We start from the raw sequence: 20,439 nt of genomic DNA, 5'->3' as shown, positions 1-20,439 counted from the left end.
TTTAAGTTAAGCTAAAACCATATTCATAGTAAAGTTAGCGATTGACATAGCTCTTTTTCTGACTATTGAATCCTTTCATTCAGCAAGAATGTCACGAGATGAAGTCACAAATCATTCAATAAGGCATGATTTGGGATTTCAAACTGTAGTTTTAAAAATTTTAAATGTAAAACTTAAACTCATAAGTTTATATTTTGTAAAAAAGACCCATAAGTTGATAGATATTTTTAACAAGTACGCCTATCAATCATTTATCAACTTCATTATCTTCACAGGAGTAGTTACATTATTATTCATGTTAAATTTTCCTTTTTATTGAACTAAAGTTTGATCAATTAATGTTATATTTTTTAGAAAGGCCTTCTAGTAGCGCATTAATTTTGTTATGAACTATGACTTGCTCATTTGGTAAGATTGTACAAAAATTGAGAATGTTTTGATAATTTTCATAACTTGTGAAGTTTTTATGTCTATAGAAAAAAATATAACTTAAGAAATTCAAATTACATATCTAAACATGATTTCAAATCATAATTTAATCTCAGAATTTCAAATCATGTCCAACCGGCTCCCGATCACACAAGATCTCCATAATAATAATTAATATTAATAATAAAGAAAAAAGAAAATGGATACATGTCGTTTTGTCAACGGAACACGTGAGATATGGTGGAAGTTGATTGATATCCCTTTGTTCGTTACCCCAACGCACCACTCCATACATACCCACAAACTTCTATTCATCATCTCCAAATATACGCTTCAGATCTGTATCATTATCTGGATCTTCCAATATGTACGGATTCGAAGCGCTTAGTTTCAACATTCACAGTGGCTATTTGGAAGCCATTGTTAGAGGTCATCGATCTGGTCTTCTTACTGCTGCTGATTACAACAATCTCTGCCAGTGTGAAACCCTAGATGACATCAAAATGCACCTCTCCGCTACTGAATACGGTCCTTATCTCCAAAACGGTTAGTTTTCTCGTCCTTATTTCGTTATTTCAAATCAATTGAAGGATCGTGATATATTAGGTATTTTTGTTGTGTTTTGTATCAATTTGATTTTGTTTGAAGTTGACTCAGATTTGTAAGTAAAAGGTAGTTATCGATTGAAGCCTCGTGATAGATTTGGCATTTTTGTTGTATTTTGTATGAATTGGATTATTTGAAGTTGACTCAGATTTCTAAGTAACAGGTAGTGAGGTAGTTTGTTTCTGTAGGTTCGGTATTAGCAAGAGATCATAATTTCGTGATTTCAACAAGTTCTCGTCCTTATTTCGTAATTTTGTTGCTTACGATCGTGATTCAATTGAAGGATCGTGATATATTAGGCATTTAATGGTATTATTAGTTTGAAGTTGATTCAGATTTGTAAGTAAAAAGTAGTAAGGTAGTTTGAGATCAATTTAACTTTTATGTTATGATTATAAATCAATTGAAGTCTCGTGATAGATTAAGCATTTGTATTGATTTGTATCAATTGGATTAGTTTGAAGCTGACTCAGATTTGTAAGTATTAAGGTAGTTTGTTCGGGATTAGCTTGAGACCAGTTTAACTCTTACGTATTATAGCTAGTTTAACGGAAATGATGAAATTAAGATGCACCTCTCTGCTACTGAATACGGTCCTTATCTCCAAAATGGTGAGTTTCTCGTCCTAATTTCATGATTGCATATTGCGTGCGATCGTTAAATTAATAGAAGGATCGTGATAGATTAGGCATTTTGTTGTATTTGTATCGTTTGGATTATTTGAACTTGACTCAGGTTTCTTTTTTGAGATGGTAAACAAAATTATGAAATAAGGAACTGATCTCAAGCTAATCCCGAACCTATAGAAACATTAGGCATTTTATTGGATTTTGTATCAATTGGATTATTTTAAGTTGTCTTAGATTTGTAAGTAAAATGTAGTAAGGTAGTTTATGTAGGTTCAGGATTAGCTTGAGACCAGTTTAACTCTTTTGTAGTAGTCCGTATTTCATAATTTCGTTGCTTTTATGATAATAAATCAATTGAAGTTTCTTGACATATTAGGCGTTTTTGTTGTATTTGTATTGATTGAGTTATGTGGAGTTGACTCAGATTTGTAAGTAGAAAGGTAATGAGATCGGCTGTTTTCTGTAGGTACTCGATTTGCTTGAGTAGTCGTAATTTCGTATTGCATACGATCTTAAATCAATTAAAGCCTCGTGATAGATTAGGCATTTGTATTTGTATCGATTGGATTGTTTGAAGTTGACTCAGATTTGTAAGTATTAAGGTAGTGAAATAGTTTGTTTCTGTAGGTTCGGATTGGCTTGAGATCGATTTAACTCTTACATTGTAGTTCCTTATTTTAAAAAAAAAAAAAAAAAAAAAAAAAAAAAAATTCTTACATAGTAGTTGTTGTGTATTGTAGCTAGTTTAGTGGAAACGACCGACCTTTTCTTTTATTGGATTACAATAGAGGTAATGTGGATATCTTATATATTTGATGTTTGACTCAGATGTATTTAAAAGGTATGATGTAGTTTGTTTCTGTAGGTTCGGGGATTGTCTTGAGATCAATTTAACTCTTATGTAGTAGTCATTGTGTATTGTAACTAGTTTAATGGAAACAACGAGCCTTTCTTTTATTGGATTACAATAGAGAGGTATTACAACAACAACAACATGCCCAGTATAATCCCACCAGGTGGGGTCTGGGGAGAGTAGAGTGTACGCAGACCTTACCTCAACCTTTTGACGGGTAGAGAGGCTGTTTCCGATAGACCCTCGGCTCTCAATAGAGAGGTATTGTGGATATCTTATATATTTAACGTTTAGCAGTCCCAATATGTTACATTATAATGTAATATAACGTTGTAATATTGTTTTCATGTTACACTATATTGTAATATAACATTCTGTAATGGTAGCCCAATATCCCAATGTCATTCCTCAAGGTGAGTCTGTTTTTAGAATGTTTGGATTCCAGAATTTGCTGGATAGGAGGACTTCTAAGCAGCATATACTAAAACGCTGCTTAAATGTCAATGTTTTAGGAACTCTTGAAAATACACCTTTCGTCTGCTATGCTTAATACAGATCACTGTCAGGTTTTTAGTTATTATAGTTTTGCTGACCTTTTGCAGAGCCGTCCCCTTTGCACACAACCACAATTGTGGAGAAATGCACTGTCAAACTTGTAGATGAGTTCAACCACATGCTCTGCCAAGCCACAGAGCCCTTGTCGACCTTTCTGGAGTACATCAGGTAAATTTATTTGTGTTGCTGGGGAGAATTTGTTTCTTTACTCTATCCCACTTTTTAGTTCTGCTACTCATGGAGAATTAGCTTAGAGAAATATGATAACAAGCTTATTCTTTCAGGGAATGATATTTAGACTTGTAGCTTACGTCATTAAAGGGCACATCTTTGTATAATTGAACTGAGAACTCATTTTACTACTCCATTAACACGTGTAATATGTCACAATAGGACTTATGGCCATGCACCACTTACCAGTTTGTATCACACCTTTAAATTTTACCCGTATATTTTAGGTAACTGTATCAAAACTTTTGTATTAAAAGAAGGATGAAACAATACCAAGTTTGTGCCGCTTGTAGGAAAGATCAATACTTTTTTAGTCAGTATCTAGCCATAAACATCAAGTGTGTGTTATGCATCCTTACGGTTAGTTACAGCTCTAAAGAGCTGAGAATATCAATACGATCTTGTACACAAGTTGCATCATTTTGATTACACAAATAAATAAATGAATAAATAAATAAATACAGTCCTAATACATCTATATTTCCATCTTTCTGTGCATCTGAACCCATTGGAGCATCTACTACTCGTTTCTTCCCATAGCTTCCATAAGATGCGTAAGGAGTTGTGTTAAAGTTTCCTAACACTGACACTAGGCAGCCTCTCCAGATAGCTGAACAGTCTCGCGGTTCTTGGCATTACCAAGATGCTCCATATAGAAAAAGGAACATACTCTGTGGCATCCTTTCTAAGCTTATTAAATCTTCTTTTGTTATTTGCACATCCGAAAAATGGAACTTGAGAGTCATGCATACAAATGTAGGCATGTAACATCATTTTATTCTATCTTATCCCCAAAAAAAAAAAACTTTATTTTGTTCTAGGTTCAAAATTTTCCCCTTTGTGTAACCTTAATTCCCAGTCAAAGTGTATCTATATAAAAAATACATTACAGTCCTTATTAAATGAAACACTCAAAGCTTTCTATTTTGGCAACATGTAGTTGCAGTAGTGTAAAAAAGAAAGAAGAGAAAAGAACATGTCACATTTTCCTTTTGCTTACCAAAAAAAGGGGCAGCCCGGTGCACGAAGCATCCGTTGTTCACACAGGGTCCAGGGAAGGCCGCATCCCAAGGGGGTATAATGTAGGCATTTTTCTTACCAAAAAAAAAAAAAAAGAACATGTGAATCGCAAGTGCACCTTAGATCTTGAAGTTAATGAGTCATGCTATGTTTTAAACTAAATTGAACTTTCCTGGGCTATCATCTTCTCTGATTGTTTTCCAATAACTTAAAACAAACAAAGAAGAGGATGTTTCACCACCTGAACGAGTATATGCATGGCTAAATGTAGGGTGGTTTTGTTGTGCTTATTATTCTGATTTTAAACTTTTAGTATTGTATGGAAATTGGGGAAACAATACTGGTCAGTACTGAATCTAAGTTGTTGTATTCTTCATATGGTTCAGGTATGGTCACATGATTGATAATGTTGTCTTAATTGTCACCGGAACTTTGCACGAGAGAGATGTCCAAGAATTGTTGGAGAAATGCCATCCTTTGGGCATGTTTGACAGGTATTGTTCCAAATGCTTGCCTTGGATTATTATAAATAAGTGAAAGCATGTATTAACTATTCTAACTTATTCTGCAGCATTGCTTCTCTGGCAGTTGCCCAGAATATGAGGGAATTATACAGGCTGGTGCTTGTTGACACGCCCTTAGCTCCATACTTCTCTGAGTGCATTACTTCAGAGGTATCAAATGCTTCACCCTTTTGTTTTAACTTTGATAGGTGATCAATAACTACATATTTCCACTTCCACCAAAAAAAAAAAAAAAGGTTGCCTATACTTTATTTTCCTGAACATTGATCCTTTCTATGCCTGCCTTTTGAAGAAATCAATAAGTAAATGGTTTTAGGTTATTGCACTTCATAAGTAGTTAACCAGTATCCTCTCACCACCATACCAGACCCTAGTATATTTGTCATGATTTACTTGCATATCTGACGACAGTTATCTTATTTGTGCACATTCCAAGTAGGTTTGGTTTTCAATTTTAGAGTATCTTTAATCATCCAACAATTTCTTTTATCAGCTTGTTTTCTTTGATGTACCAATATTTCCTTTCATTTGTGGGACTTACTCTTGAGCAGGACTTGGATGACATGAACATTGAGATTATGAGAAACACACTATACAAGGCGTATCTTGAAGATTTCTACAGATTTTGCCAGGTACCAGTTCTTATAAAATTTTCTATTACATTTTCCTACTCCACATTTTAATAAAGTTAACACTCATTTCACTTGTCAAAATATTTCCGAATAGAAATTAGGCGGTGCTACTGCAGAGATCATGTCTGATTTGCTTTCGTTTGAGGCCGACAGAAGAGCTGTTAATATTACCATAAACAGGCATGTCATGGTTTCAGAAATTCTCATAATCTTGTTGAATAATGTAAATTATGTAATACTTCTACTATAACTACAAATATTTTCCATTTGCAGCATTGGCACTGAGCTAACACGTGATGACCGTAGAAAGTTGTACTCTAACTTTGGCTTACTGTAAGTTCATGCAGCTCAATCTTTTATGTTATTGATGTCGGATGCTACATAATCTCTCTTTCTGACACTATCTATGTTAAATAGTTATCCGTACGGTCATGAGGAACTTGCCATATGCGAAGATATAGATCAGGTATTGTATGGCCAACTTTTGTTTATTTTTCGTTTTGCAGCTTTTATGCACCTGGAAGATCCTCCGCTGGTTAAATAATAGTTAGCTCGATAAGGGGATTCAGTATTGTTGTTGGGTACTATGTTGCATGCAGTTCTCCTTCTCCCTGTCAATTGTGAACCAACTTTCCCTTTAAAGAGAGAAGTGGTGAAGCATCATATTGTGCTGGAGTTTGGCAATAAATCTTCCTAGTTCTTTTGTTTGGTGGTGGTGTTGGGGGGAGGGGAAAGGGGGGGTGGGGTGTGTGTGATGGTGGAGGGGTCAAATACTATTTGAAGGGAGAGGATGTATAAGAGGAGAAGAGAAAAGTTGGAAAATAAGTGTAGAGTAGAATATTGTTTGCAGAATAAGATACAAGCAAATTAATATTTTTCCTGCGTCTAGGAAGTAGTCTATTTGTCTTCTGTCTTTTCTTACATGGTGTGGTGTCTTGTAAGCGTTCTTATACTTCTTCTTGTAGGTCCGTGGTGTCATGGAAAAGTACCCCCCTTATCAAGCTATATTTTCTAAGTTGGCTTATGGGGAGAGCCAGATGCTCGACAAGGCTTTCTATGAAGAGGAAGTCAAACGCCTCTGCTTAGCTTTTGAACAACAGGTTTGTTCATTTGAGCTATCCGTTGAAATCTTATTTTGTTAATATCTCTTGTATCGAACAACTTCAAAATTTCCCACCCCGAAAGTTTCCCCAAGATAATAGAAATAAAAGGAACAATGGGAGCAGAAGCAGAAAGACTTTCAATCCGTCTGCTTCCGTATTGATATTCTCTTTTCTTTCATTGCAGTTTCACTTTGGTGTATTTTTCTCATACATGAGGCTGAGAGAGCAGGAGATCAGGAACTTAATGTGGATTTCTGAGTGTGTCTCTCAGAACCAAAAATCCAGAGTCCACGACAGTGTTGTTTTCATATTTTAGTAATTGTCATATTTGAGAGCATGTGCTCTCCATTATCATCTGTAAATTTGATTTTCACAACCATTTGTTGGATAACTATTGAGTTTTTGGTTAAGAAGGCCAGACCCCAGCTGTAGGATGGGAGTTACAGTAATTGTGAGGCCATTCTTCGTGGAACTTGCCATATCTCCTATGTCCTTCCAAAGCCATAAGATGGGGTTTACAGTTTCACACGGATATTACCCCGTTTGTTTGCAACTCTTTCCTAATAAGTCACTGTAAGTTGGTTAAATTATCTGGAACGATACTTGGATTGATTTGTATCAATGTATCGCTAATTATTGAGTTTTGTTGCTGTCATCTACCTGAATGCCTGAGTGTCAATTGTATGGCTGTTTTGAATCAATAAGTAAAACCTTTACACCAAGGGAACAAAGAATTCATATTGGTGTTGTTGGTCTTTCCAAATTATCTTTTTCTTTGCGTCTCAAAGCATGTTGTAACTTCTACTTTGTTTAGAATCTGTTTAGGTAACTCAAGACTACCTTCTATTAAGTTAATGTGTTGAGCCGCTGAAAGGAAGAGGATTTGAGGGGTCTTTTTTCCCCCTCACAGTTGTATTCCTTTTGTTTAATGGTTAAAAAGTTACTCTTACGTTATACTCATTTATTCTATTTATAAATTAACCAAATAGCATAAGATGACAATAGCTACACTATTTTTCTTCGTCATCACCTTCTTCTTTCAATTTCCTTGGACCAAATATAGCAGAAGAAAGATGCTGACAAGTATAAATACATGTAACCAAATGAAAGACTCAAATGAAAGAAGGGGATAAAAAAGTGATGTGATCGGAGTTATTATTCCAACAGCACCTACATGTAGAAACATTTTTAAAAGTCAATTAACATTATTAGCACCCTCCCATCCCTCACAAAATAAAAATCTTTTCCCAAAAGATAACCAGATTATCGTTTCTTCCTGCTGCCAACACAAATGTAACATCCAAAGTTCACTCAGCTTGGATCAAACTAATGTTAGAATTGCCCAAATTAAAAGCAGACCCCCAACAAAAATCTTGTTTGCAGATGTAGTAACTTTATATGAATTGCTTGAATCATCTTTAGTGGCTGGTCCCGGTGCTGGTGCTGGTGCCGGTGCCGGTGTTGGAGCTCCGGCTTCCACAGTGATGACAAGCTTTTGGTTATGGTCAGAGCAATGTGTTGAAACACCACAAATATACCATTTTTTACCAGGAGATGTCAATGTGATTGCATCATTACCAGAAGTTAAAGCTTCACTTGGTGCAGTAGCTATGCAGTCTTTGAAAGCTGTTTGGTTTACTTTTAACACGTTATCATGCCCTTTGGTATACTTAAAAACTGCATCAAAGACAGAGAAACAAAATATTTTAATTTTTTAGTAATAGTCATAATTTAATTACTGAAATGTAGCTTCCTTTCAAGTCATATAGGTAGCAGGTAATAATTCTTCTTATTAACTAATTGAGAAAAGGAAAGATGGAACAAAAAAAGTGGAAATCACATACTTCCGACACTCTACAATAAGTTCTTGATGTTTTATTACTAACTTTGATCGATGCTATTATCTATCTTTTAAAGTTTTGGTACACTTCTTGAGAAAGAAATTTAATAGCCTTAATCATGAGAATATTTGTTTAAACTTCCTTTTTTCTCTCGTTAAACATCTTACTTGATTAACACCACAATTTTGGACAGTAAGGGTAGATTTGGAGTAAAGTAACAAAACCATCTAAAATAGTAAAATATTTGGAAATGATTCAATTTGTTGAGACGACTAATATTTACTCCATCCATTCATTTTTACCTGTCACTATATTAAAAATAAAATGTCCACTTTTACTTGTCCAGTTTGAAAAATTAAGAGATAATTTACCATATTATACCTATTTTAACCTTATTATTAAGTACTATAATTAATTCCAATTCATTTCTCAATATATAATAATTAGGGGTAATAGAATAAACCTACCATTTTATTTATTACTTCTTAGGAGGTGTGCCAAGTATGAACAAGTAAACATGGACGAAGAGAGTACTTATTCAGGACCGGAAGAAAGATACAAGTTGTATTATAGGATGCACTTTTAACTTCAGTTCTTGAGAACATTAACATTATTTTCTTACTAGACCCCCTCTTAAACTGTGTATACATAAGAATAATAGAAACATAGAATGGTTATATATCATACCTAATGTGTCCCCAACTTTGAAAGTTTTGTTCTTGGCCCAATCTTGATAATTAACATCAAGGGTCCAGCCTTTCTCACCTCCTACCCAATACTCAGTTGCCACCGTGATTGCAGGCAAAAATCCTGCAAATCCAATCATAAAACAAAAAATAATCTTGAAAGCCATGGAAATTTTTTCTTAGGAGCTTACTTAATAGATAACTTTTTGAATGCCTTGAAATAAGCGAAATTGGTATGGCTATTTAAAAGATTACACTTAACAACTAAATTCATAGAGGATGACGAAGTGATTCCATTGAATTCTAGGTACGTGAACACCAATGAGTTAACTAAGGGAAATATTCCATTGATATTCTCGTGAAGTTCAACGAAAGAGAAGAGGATAATAACTAAGTATGGTAAGTAGACATTCTTTTTGGTCCATATTATTTGTCTTTTGCAACTTTTGTATGCTCCTTCGTAAAGACGTGTGATAGGCTTAATTATTCTTCTGTTCACTTTTACTTGTTCACTATATTAAAAATGCCCTACTAAAGAGAAATTGATTCACCGCCTTAAAATAGTGCTTTTTGAACTAATCTCACATCTTCTATGTTTTTTTTTTTTTTTTTTTTTTTTAATAATATAATCAAGTGCCAACAAAAACGAAGTAATAATATAAAAAATAGCATATTGAAACCAACGATCTCGAGTAAATCAACCTTAGACAAAATTCAAATGTGGTACGGTACATGTAAACGTTTTATATTAATTTGCAAAAAATCTATATATCTATATAAAAGAGAGACTTAAGCCTGGTAACGTGTCACCTCTCCTTACTCAGATAATTGATATCTTTTTTCTCGGTCATTTGCAGTCTTCAGTCTATTCCCATGTTCTACGTACTACACAGAACACCGCTTAATCCATTGCTAATGCCAAACCGTTTCGCCTTCTATTTTCCCTGAACCGATTCTTCATTACACCTAATGGTATCCTTTCAGTTTCAACCACACCCAATAAAACCACGCCCCTACCTTTCAATGGGAGCAGACACAGAAAGACCTTTCAATTCATGTACTTCCTGATTGATATTCTCTTGTCTTTTCATTGAAGTTCCACTTTGGTGTATTTTTCTCATATATGAGGCTGAGAGAGCAGGAGATCAGGAACTTAATGTGGATTTCTGAGTGTGTCTCTCAGAACCAAAAATCCAGAGTCCACGACAGTGTTGTTTTCATATTTTAGTAATTTAGTCATATTTGAGAGCATGTGCTCTCCATTATCATCTGTAAATTTGATTTTCACAACCATTTGTTGGATAACTATTGAGTTTTTGGTTAAGAAGGCCAGACCCCAGCCGTAGGATGGGGGTTACAGTAATTGTGAGGCCATTCTCCGGGGAACTTGCCATATCTCCTATGTCCTTCCAAAGCCATAAGATGGGGTTTACAGTTTCACACGGATATTAATTACCCCGTTTGTTTGCAACTCTTTCCTAATAAGTCACTGTAAGTTGGTTAAATTATCTGGAACGATACTTGGATTGATTTGTATCAATGTATCGCTAATTATTGAGTTTTGCTGCTGTCATCTACCTGAATGCCTGAGCGTCAATTGTATGGCTGTTTTGAATCAATTATTAAACCTTTACATCAAGGAAACAAAGAATTCATATTGGTGTTTATATATTCTTTCCAAATCATATTTTTTTCTTTCAGTTTCAAATCATGTTGAAGTTCTACTTTATTTAGACATTTGTTTAGGTATTCAAGACTATCTTCTAATAATTTCATGTGTTAAGACAATGAAAGGAGGAGGGTTAGAATGGGCTTTTTTTTTCCTTTTTCCGTCACAGTAATACTCCTTTTGGGATATAGTTAAAAAGTTTTCTACTTAGACTACCTATTCTATTTATAATCGAACCAAATTATAAGATAGAACAATAGCTAATTTCTTCGTCCGCACCTTGTTTCTTCTCTTACCTTGGACCAAATATAGTATAAGAAAGATGCTGACAAGTATAAGAGCCTGTTTGGATGGGGTAGCCCAAACTTATTTTTTTCTTTTTTTTCATGTAAGTTTATTCGTTTTTCTAATAATTTCATAAAGACAATGCTGCTTTTTTTAAGTAATACTAAGCCCTATTCTAAAACGGTCAACTTATTTTTTTGGGCTTATTTTAAGCACAAAATGACTTATAAGCTGGTCAGCCGAACACTCAAAAAAGTTGAAAGCTGTTTTCAGCAACTTATAAGCTAAACCAAACGGGCTCTAAATACATGTAGAAAATGAAAGAGTGAAACTAACAAAGGGAATCCAAATGTGATGAAATTGTAGAAACATCGTTAAATGTCAATCCAAGACTTACATAACATTATTAGCACCCTCCCATCCCTCACAAAATAAAAATCTCTCCCCAAAGATAACCAAATTATTCATTTATTCCTGCCTAGAAGAAGGCAAAAGTTCTATGTTCCAACACAAATGTAAGATTCCAAAGTTCACTCATCTTGGATTAAACTAATGTTAGAATTTGTCCAAATTAAAACCAGGCCATCAACAAAAATCTTGTCTGCAGATGTAGTGACCTTGTATGAATTGTTTGAATCATCTTTAGTGGCTGGTCCCGGTGCTGGTGCCGGAGCTCCGGCTTCCACAGTGATGACAAGCTTTTGGTTATGGTCGAAGCAATGTGTTGGAACACCACAAATGTACCATTTTTTACCAGGAGATGTCAAAGTGATTGCATCATTACCTAAGTTAATCCTTCACTTGGTGGAGTAGCTATGCACTCTTTGAAACCTGTTTGGTTTACTTTTAACACATTATGATGCCCTTTGGTATACCTAAAAACTGCATAACAGACAAATAAAAAAGAGAGAAATTAGTTCAACTAAAAGTGACAATTTAACTAGTGAAATATAGCTTTCTCTTAAGTCATATAAGTACGTAACTAATCTTCGTATTAACTAATTGAGGAAAGGGAAAGAAAGAAGAAAAGAAGTGTAAATCACATACTTCTGACACTCCACAATAAGTTCTTTGATGTTTTATTACTACTTTGACCTATGTTATTATCTGTGTTTTAAAGTTTTTATACACTTCTCGAGAAAGATATTTAATAGCCTTAATCAAAAGAGTACTTGTTTAAACTACCTTTTATCTCTCGTTAAACATCTTACTCGTTTAACACTACAAATGTGGACAGTAGGGTTAGATTTGGAGTAAAGTAACAAAAATATATAAAACGGAGGTAATTTACCATAGTAGACCTATTTTACCCTTATAATTAAGTACTATAATTAACTTCAATTCATTTCTGAATATATAATAATTAGGGATAATATAATAAACCTATCATTTTACTTATTGCTTCTTAAGGGGTATCCCAAGTATGGACAAGTAAACATTGACGAAGCAGGCCGGAGGAAATATACAAGTTGTATTATAGGATGCACTTTTAACTTTAATTCTTGTGAACATTAACATTATTTTCTCAGTAGACCCCCTTATAAACTGTGTATACATAAGAATAATAGAAACATAGAATGGTTATATATCATACCTAATGTGTCTCCAACTTTGAAAGTTTTGTCCCTGGCCCAATCTTGATAATTAACATTAAGGGTCCAGCCTTTCTCACCCCCTACCCAATGCTCAGTTGCCCCTGTGATTGCAGGCAAAAATCCTGCAAATCCAATGATAAAACTAAAAATAATCTTGAAGGCGTGGAAAATTTTTCTTAGGAGCTTACTTAGGCCTCATTTGTTTTCATTAAAATTAAGACGTCTAAATCTGAATGCACATCTGAATGATTAAGATGTTGTCTCTAGATCTGAACACTGAATGATTAAGACTGCTTGTTTTTCAACATCTGAATGTTCATAATATATTTATTTAACTATTATAAATATAACAAACTTCAAATAAAAAGTAACTAAATATTAGAAAATAAATACAAATTTAATAAAATAAAAATATTATTTGATAAAAACTGAAACATTTATGTTCGCTAATAATGACGGAGATGCTTTCTACTGATGTTGGGTGGGGTAGATGCTTGGTGGTGGTGCCATGGTTCTGGGTAGGGTGGGGGTGGGTGGGGTGAGGGGGTGGTTGGGGGTAAGGTAGGTGGGTGGGGGTGGGTGGGGTGAGGGGGTGGTTGGGGGTAAGGTAGGTGGGTGGTGGTGGTGGGGGTGGGAGGGTAGTGGTGGTCGGTAGGTGGGGGGTTAGTATAGGGGGTAGGGTAGTAGAGGGTTGGGGTGGGTGGTGAAGGGGTAGGGGAGGTTTGATGTGGGTGGTGGGAGTGCGGAGTGGGGTGGAGCTGGTGTTAAAAATTATTCATACAAAGTGTCTCTTAATGATATTAAGACTTGGTTCAAGATCTTAATGATATTAAGACCTATTCAGATCAAATAAGTGCTTAGATCTTACTGTAAAACAAATGCACTTAATGACTTAAGGTCTAAACCATTCAGATTCAGACCTCCATTAAGTGCAAGCAAATGAGGCCACTACTAAAAAACAGGGATTTTCGACCAAAAATTTCGACCACACGAGGTCAAAAAAGCCTTTATTTCGACCAATTTTTCGACCACACGCGTAGGTCGATAACAGCTTGGTCGAAATTTTTTTTCGACCACACGTGGTCGAAATCACATTCTATCGAAATTAAGGGAAAAATTGTTTTCGACCACATGTGGTCGAAAAAAATATTTTTATATTAAATTATATTTAACTTTTTCGACTACGTGTGGTCGAAAACATTATTTATATTTAAATATAAAAAGAAAATAAAAATTCAATTTCGACCACATGTGGTCGAAATTGAATTTTTCTGGGTACAATTTCGACCTCATGTGGTCGAAATTGTGAAATGTCAAGTCGATTTTCGACCACCGTGGTCGAAAATCTGAAATATTTTTTTCAAAGATTTGCTTGCTTTTGGCAGCCCACCTGCCAATTTCCAAATAACCAAATTCATCAACCAAAACAGCCATCCAATTCATCAACAATGCAACACAACAACCATAAACAATGTTCAAACACTTGAACACTTAAACATTGTCCATTCAAACACTTATAAACAATCAAATTCAACCTCAAAGTACTTAAAATTAAAACTACATTCAAACACTTAAACATCATAAACTACATTCAAACACTTAAACATCATAAACATCATTCAAACACTTAAACATTATAAACTTAAAAGTACTTCTAATTCGAACTAAAACTACATTCAAACCCTTAAAGATAATATACATATCCATTTAAACATATCCATCATAATCTATTAATTTGGGCTTGCATACCCAACATCCTAGCCTCCGAGGAATTAAGTGTTCTTGTTAGCTGAGCAACTTGATGCTTCATAGCTTCATACTCCTTAGGATCAACTGCGCCATCATCAGCAGAGATCTATGCCTTCAAGGGCCGACGGGTATAAAGGTGACATCCAAACCAATATAATTTTGATCAAGAATGAAAATAATATAGCAGAGTTTTATCATTGATCAAGAATGAAAATAATCTATTAACAGGAAAAAAGAAAGGATGTGATAAGTGACTACAAGATGAATATGGAACTTCTTTTCCAGATACTTATTGTAAATTATCCAAAGAAGAAGGATTTCTGTTAATTGAGAAAAGGATAACTTGAAGATAAGAGGAAAATAAACAAAAATTCTCACTAAAGACTACCAATACAACCTCTTATTATTAAGAACACAACAAAGCTAACTTTATGCAGTCTCATCAGCAGTTTAATCAACATGATCCAATTTGCAAAAATACAACTATTACAAAATTAGAAGTCTGGACCAATTGTCATCTCTATGAGGATTCTTCAAGCATTGATCTATTGAAACACCTAGAATGTGTCCATAACAAACTTCAGAGAAAGGAAAACAAATCCGTCCACAAGAAACCCAAAAGAGAAAAAAGGAACACCTTAAAAATTAGTGTACATGAAGAGGATAAGTAATTCATTATCGAAGTATTACCATGTGATTTGCTAATTACATTACTGCTAATACAAACATGAAGGAAATGAGATCAACAAGTATAAATGCCAGGAAATATAAAAGCCCTTCACTGCCAGTATAAATATTTTGGTCCTTATAGTTGTTTATTTTGGTCCTTGGTTCATTTCAGTTCTTAAAAAAGTAATGAAAAGAGATCCTTGTTAATTAATTACCCCTAAGCCATGATTCTCTGATAACTCCCTCCAAGAATATTCACACGACAGTAGGATCTGAATAAACCTACAGTAAGAAAAGAAGCAAACTTCAACACCTTGATGAACTAATCGAAAGAGAAAATCCATCAAAATGGCATCGAAAAGAAAACATGAATTAATTTCAAACTCTAATCAGACACATCTGTTAATTAAAACCCTAAAGTCATTGACCACATAGTCTCAAACTTTGGGAAGTGATAAATGAAAATCAAATCCGAGAATCATAGAAAAATCCACAAAACATAAACCCCACTTAAACAATTAACCAAAGGAGAAAATCAAATTTTCAACACATCAACCTCAAATACGTTAACCTCAAATACTCTACTTGATGAATAAATAAAAAGTCGATTCCACAAAATCAACAAACAATTGAATTGATTCTACAATGGAATGAAGACTGAAACATTTAACTGAGATGTCAGTTAATAATCACCATATTTGTATAGCTCCACCTTATATCAACATAACTGAGTCCAATAGAGCACCTAACTGTATAAGTATGTACATACAACGAACTGCTATAAAAAAAAAAAATGAATCACGATTGATTTGTTTTCGCCTTTGGTTGATCCCCATAGTATAATTTCAATATGACTTGTTCACAAGCCAAATAAATTGCAGCTATTCGTACATTGCAGACATAAAACACGCATCTAGTACAATACCAACACATAGTTATAAAAGCAAATTTAGACGGCCACACAGTTTTCAGTAGCTTTACCTCTCTGAACTTCTTGCAAGGCACACCTTTCAGCCCTTTGTAGGTTTCTCTTTTAACAATATTAAATTTATTCACTTTAAAATTAAAATTAAGAAGTCAACATCATATGTGTTCATTTAAAAACAAAATATTCAAAGCTCCTCCTATCATACGTTCATAGTAGGAAATAATAGGAACGAAAATCAAGCAATTATATCAAAAGGTTACCAAAAGTGGCTAAAAGAAGTTACAAACAGAATCAAGGAAACAACTCGCAAACAGGCATATAACTCACAGTCACAGACACAATCTGGTTGTAACAATCTGTCGGAAATAGATAAAAAGCATTAAAATCCATAAGATATTGTAGGCAAAGAAACAAACATATATTACGAAAGAAAAACGACCATGTGATAAATATTGACTTTTCATAGTTTGATTTAAAGATCTACCGACGGAATAAAAATAGATCAACAAAGATGTAATTAAATTACAGTAATTGATAAGGAAAAAAGATAAATAAACTTGCCCAGATCTAAGAGACATTAGTGCTCAAGATGCAACGTGGTGGGCGGATTGCTGGTCGGAAACGGCAGTGGCGTGCAGCCTTGAAATAAGAAAAGTTGGTGTGGCTATTTAAAAGATTACACTTAACAACTAAATTCATAGAGGATGACGAAGTGATTCCATTTGAATTATAGGTACGTGAACCCCAATGAGTTAACTAAGGGAAATATTCCATTGATATTCTCGTGGAGTTCAACGAAAGAGAAGAGGATAATAACTTAAGTATGGTAAGTAGACATTCTTTTTGGTCCGTATCATTTGCCTTTTGCAACTTTTGTATGCTCCTTGGTAAAGACGTTTAATAGCCTTAATAAAACTACTCTTCCGTTCAGTTTTACTTGTTCACTATATTAAAAATGCCCTATTAAAGAAATTGATTTACCACCTTAAAAAAATATTTTTTGAACTAATCTCACATCTTCTATTTATTTTTTTTAATAATAATATAATCAAGTGCCAACAAAAACGAAGTAATAATATAAAAAATAGCATATTGAAACCAACGATCTCTATTTCTTATAGCCCTATTTATTAGGTAAAGTAAATCAACCTTAGACAAACTCAAATGTGGTACGGTACATGTAAACGTTTTATATTAATTTGCAAAAAATTATATATCTATCTATATCTATCTAAAAGCAGGCCATAGGCCTGCTTACATGGCATGTCTCACTGTCCAGAAAACTTATTTATCTTTTTTCCTGTAATTTCTGATTTTTACCCTAGCAGTTATTACAAAAAAGGAACAAAAGCCACGTTACATATATATAAACCTAATAATTACGTCTCTTCCTCTAATTTCGGTTATCGTTCTCTACTTCCTCTTCTGTGATTGTATTTATTACTTGACCACGTCCATCTCTGCTTATGATGCTTGCTGTCGGTTCAACAATCCTCGCGACTGTAATTTTCTAATTTCTCTTGTAGTTCCCTTAAAATCGTGTAATTCTAGGGTTCATTTCAACGTATTTATGTTTAATATGCCTGACACATGATTCACTTTGTTACTTTCCAATTCAGGTTGATCTTCTAAAATATCTTTTCACTCTGATGGATCGGTAACTTCTAATATTCATGCATATGATGCATCTCAAGGTTCTACAGCTAATTTCATGCTTTGTTAATATTCTATCCTTCTTTATGCTATTTTCGCTTTGCCTTTTCTCAGTTTACGTGTTTGTATTGTCTGAACATTCTTATTTCTTTTCCTTGGCGACAGCCTGAAATCCAAGCGTAAATGCACTGTGACGAATACGGAAGTAGAACACCAATGTAGTTAAGAACTTGGAAGGTTTGTACAATTTCAAAACATTAGCTTTCTACTTGATTACAGGTAGAAAAAAAATAACCTTTAATTTAAAAGTTATATTTCCAGGAAAAGGATTTTTCATGCTATGTAGTTTCCAAGGTAACTTGAGTAGAAATGCAGTGATTTCATTGAGAATCTGCTTGCTGGCAATGATAAAAGGCAGAATGCTACAATTTGGACCTTACTGAACAATCCACAATTTCCTATATATGATCGATATCAGCTTATGGTTTCAAAATGGTGAGAGTTAACCATTATTGTAGATTTTTTTGATCCAGACGAAAGTACAAAATTAGGAAATGTGAAGCAATGGGCTGATTGATAGTTATGCTCATATGTATTCCTTTTTAAGTTTTTGGCTGCACATTGCTCTGCATATTCAATTAGAGTCCACTTTTGCATAGTACATATAGCTATTTTCTGTAATTCCGCTGTCTCAAATCCAAGGCTAATTAGATTCAAATGGTTGGTGGTGCCATTCATGAATGCCGTAATCTGAGGTTTAGACCCCAAGGAAATTATTCTCTAAAAATGTTTAAAAGAAAAGCTCGAGTAGTAGAGCTGGAAAGATTTTGTTTGCTGAGTTTTGAAATAAGCTATGTTACCATACGTGCTCAGGACAAGTATCATTATGGCTTGTGGTGAAGGTCGTGGTTCATGTGCCAAAAAAGTTGTACTAGAAGATTCCCTTGAAATTTACAAGATTAGAGCAATGATGTGATGGTGATTTTCCATGAGAAAAATTTATACTACAAGTCATCTATTTCTCTACAATGATATATTTTGTTAACTGTCTGAAGGGCAACCAGAAAATTAATTTGGAGAATGCTATAACCCTACTGAAGTTGCCGCTAATATTTTTCAACTGAGAAATCATTACTTTCTTCAATGGTTGCTTTGTTCACAGACAGTTAATCTCAACTTCAAGAGAAGAATTAAACATCTATCAGTGGAGCATAGTCAGAGGTGAATCTAGAGCATGGTCAAGGATTCAACTGAACTCATCACCTTTGATTCGATCCATAATTCTACACACGAAAATAATTATAAGCTTGTGCGTGTGTACTTTGAAGCAGAGATTAGACTATTTTCGGAAAGAAACTATAAATTCTAGATTTGCCTACACACTTAAAAGTGTTCAACCATGTCTCAGTTTCATCTGCCTGCAGGTTATGATAAGCAAGACAAATATATTCATCATTTGGGATTTCGTTTCTGGTGGAGACTTGTTTGATAAACTTATAAGGTCCATCCTTTTCTTCTAAAATATGCATTAGGAACAAAATAAAAGAAATTTTATCTGCTTTTTAGCAGCTATTCAAACTTATTTGGTGCTTGCAATTTTTTAGATGATTTTGACTGTGATTAAAGTTTATTACCTGATTTATTGGCGTAAAGGTAAATCATGGACGAATTAGCGAAGAAGATCCAAGTAAGTATTTCCAGCAGCTTATGAATACTGTTGATTGTTGCCATAGTAGGGCGGGAGTCTACCACAAAGATCTAAATCTGAGTGCCTAAGCATTGTTGCTGTTGCAACACTTAGGTAGTTAATATCTAATATTTTGCTGACGCTCTTGTCTTTTATTTCCCTAACGTGTATCCTACCTTTTCTTCTGCGAATTTAACTTAAATGCTGATAATGTAAACAATGGTATGTTATTGTTGTTGTCCACTGACAATGCAAACAATCTTTTAGGTTATCACATTAAATTTATTATGGGTAGTTAGTGTTCTGTTATCGGTCACTTTAACATGATATAGTGTGCATATATAGTATATACATATATATACATACACACACACATATATATAGATATATATACATACATATACATACATACATACATACATACATATATACATACCATATATATATCATTATACATGTATATATACATATATACACATACCATATATATATATATATGTCACATTAAATTTATTATGGGTAGTTAGTGATCTGTTATCGGTCACTTTAACATGATATATATGTGTATATATATACACACACATATATATTCACACACAAACACACACATTATATAATTAGTTTTATAATGTAATTTTACTATTTTATATGAACTAATTTACAAAAGTAATATACTTAGCCGCGCGAAGCGCGGGCCAATTAACTAGTATATATATAAAAGAGAGACTTAATCCCGGTAACGTGTCATCTCTCTTTACTCAGAAAGACCTTTCAATTCATGTACTTCCTGATTTATATTCTCTTTTCTTTTCATTGCAGTTCCACTTTGGTGTATTTTTCTCATATATGAGGCTGAGAGAGCAGGAGATCAGGAACTTAATGTGGATTTTTGAATGTGTCTCTCAGAACCAAAAATCCAGAGTCCATGACAGTGTTGTTTTCATATTCTAGTAATTTAGCCATATTTGAGATCATGTGCTCGCCTCTCTGTGCTCACTGTAAATTTGATTTTCACTACCAGTTGTTGATTAATTATTGAATTTTTGGTTAAGAAGCCCAGACCCCAGCAGTCTCTGTGGAACTTGCCATATCTCC

At 34.0% G+C, this 20,439-nt stretch overlaps 1 protein-coding gene and 1 pseudogene across 2 annotated transcripts; one reads left to right on the top strand and one right to left on the bottom strand.

The window, feature by feature from the left end:
- The first annotated feature begins 747 nt into the window (after positions 1-747).
- On the top strand, positions 748-20,402 carry LOC132049375 (V-type proton ATPase subunit d2). 2 transcript variants are annotated; one of them, XM_059440139.1, is made up of 10 exons: positions 748-975; positions 3,120-3,240; positions 4,710-4,817; positions 4,895-4,997; positions 5,399-5,479; positions 5,574-5,659; positions 5,753-5,812; positions 5,897-5,945; positions 6,445-6,579; positions 20,164-20,402. In XM_059440139.1, the coding sequence occupies exons 1-10, from the start codon at positions 795-797 to the stop codon at positions 20,293-20,295; spliced, it is 1,056 nt and encodes a 351-aa protein (XP_059296122.1). In that variant the 5' UTR covers positions 748-794; the 3' UTR covers positions 20,296-20,402. The 2 variants fall into 2 exon arrangements, with proteins under 2 accessions (XP_059296122.1, XP_059296121.1); XM_059440138.1 differs by lacking the exon at positions 20,164-20,402 and adding an exon at positions 6,767-7,226.
- LOC132050693 (blue copper protein-like) lies at positions 7,636-17,462 on the bottom strand (annotated as a pseudogene).
- Positions 20,403-20,439: the final 37 nt, after the last annotated feature.

The sequence above is a fragment of the Lycium ferocissimum genome, chromosome 3 (assembly GCF_029784015.1).
Source record: "Lycium ferocissimum isolate CSIRO_LF1 chromosome 3, AGI_CSIRO_Lferr_CH_V1, whole genome shotgun sequence".
NCBI classification, from domain to species: domain Eukaryota; kingdom Viridiplantae; phylum Streptophyta; class Magnoliopsida; order Solanales; family Solanaceae; genus Lycium; species Lycium ferocissimum.
This window is presented reverse-complemented; position numbering and strand designations above follow the sequence as displayed.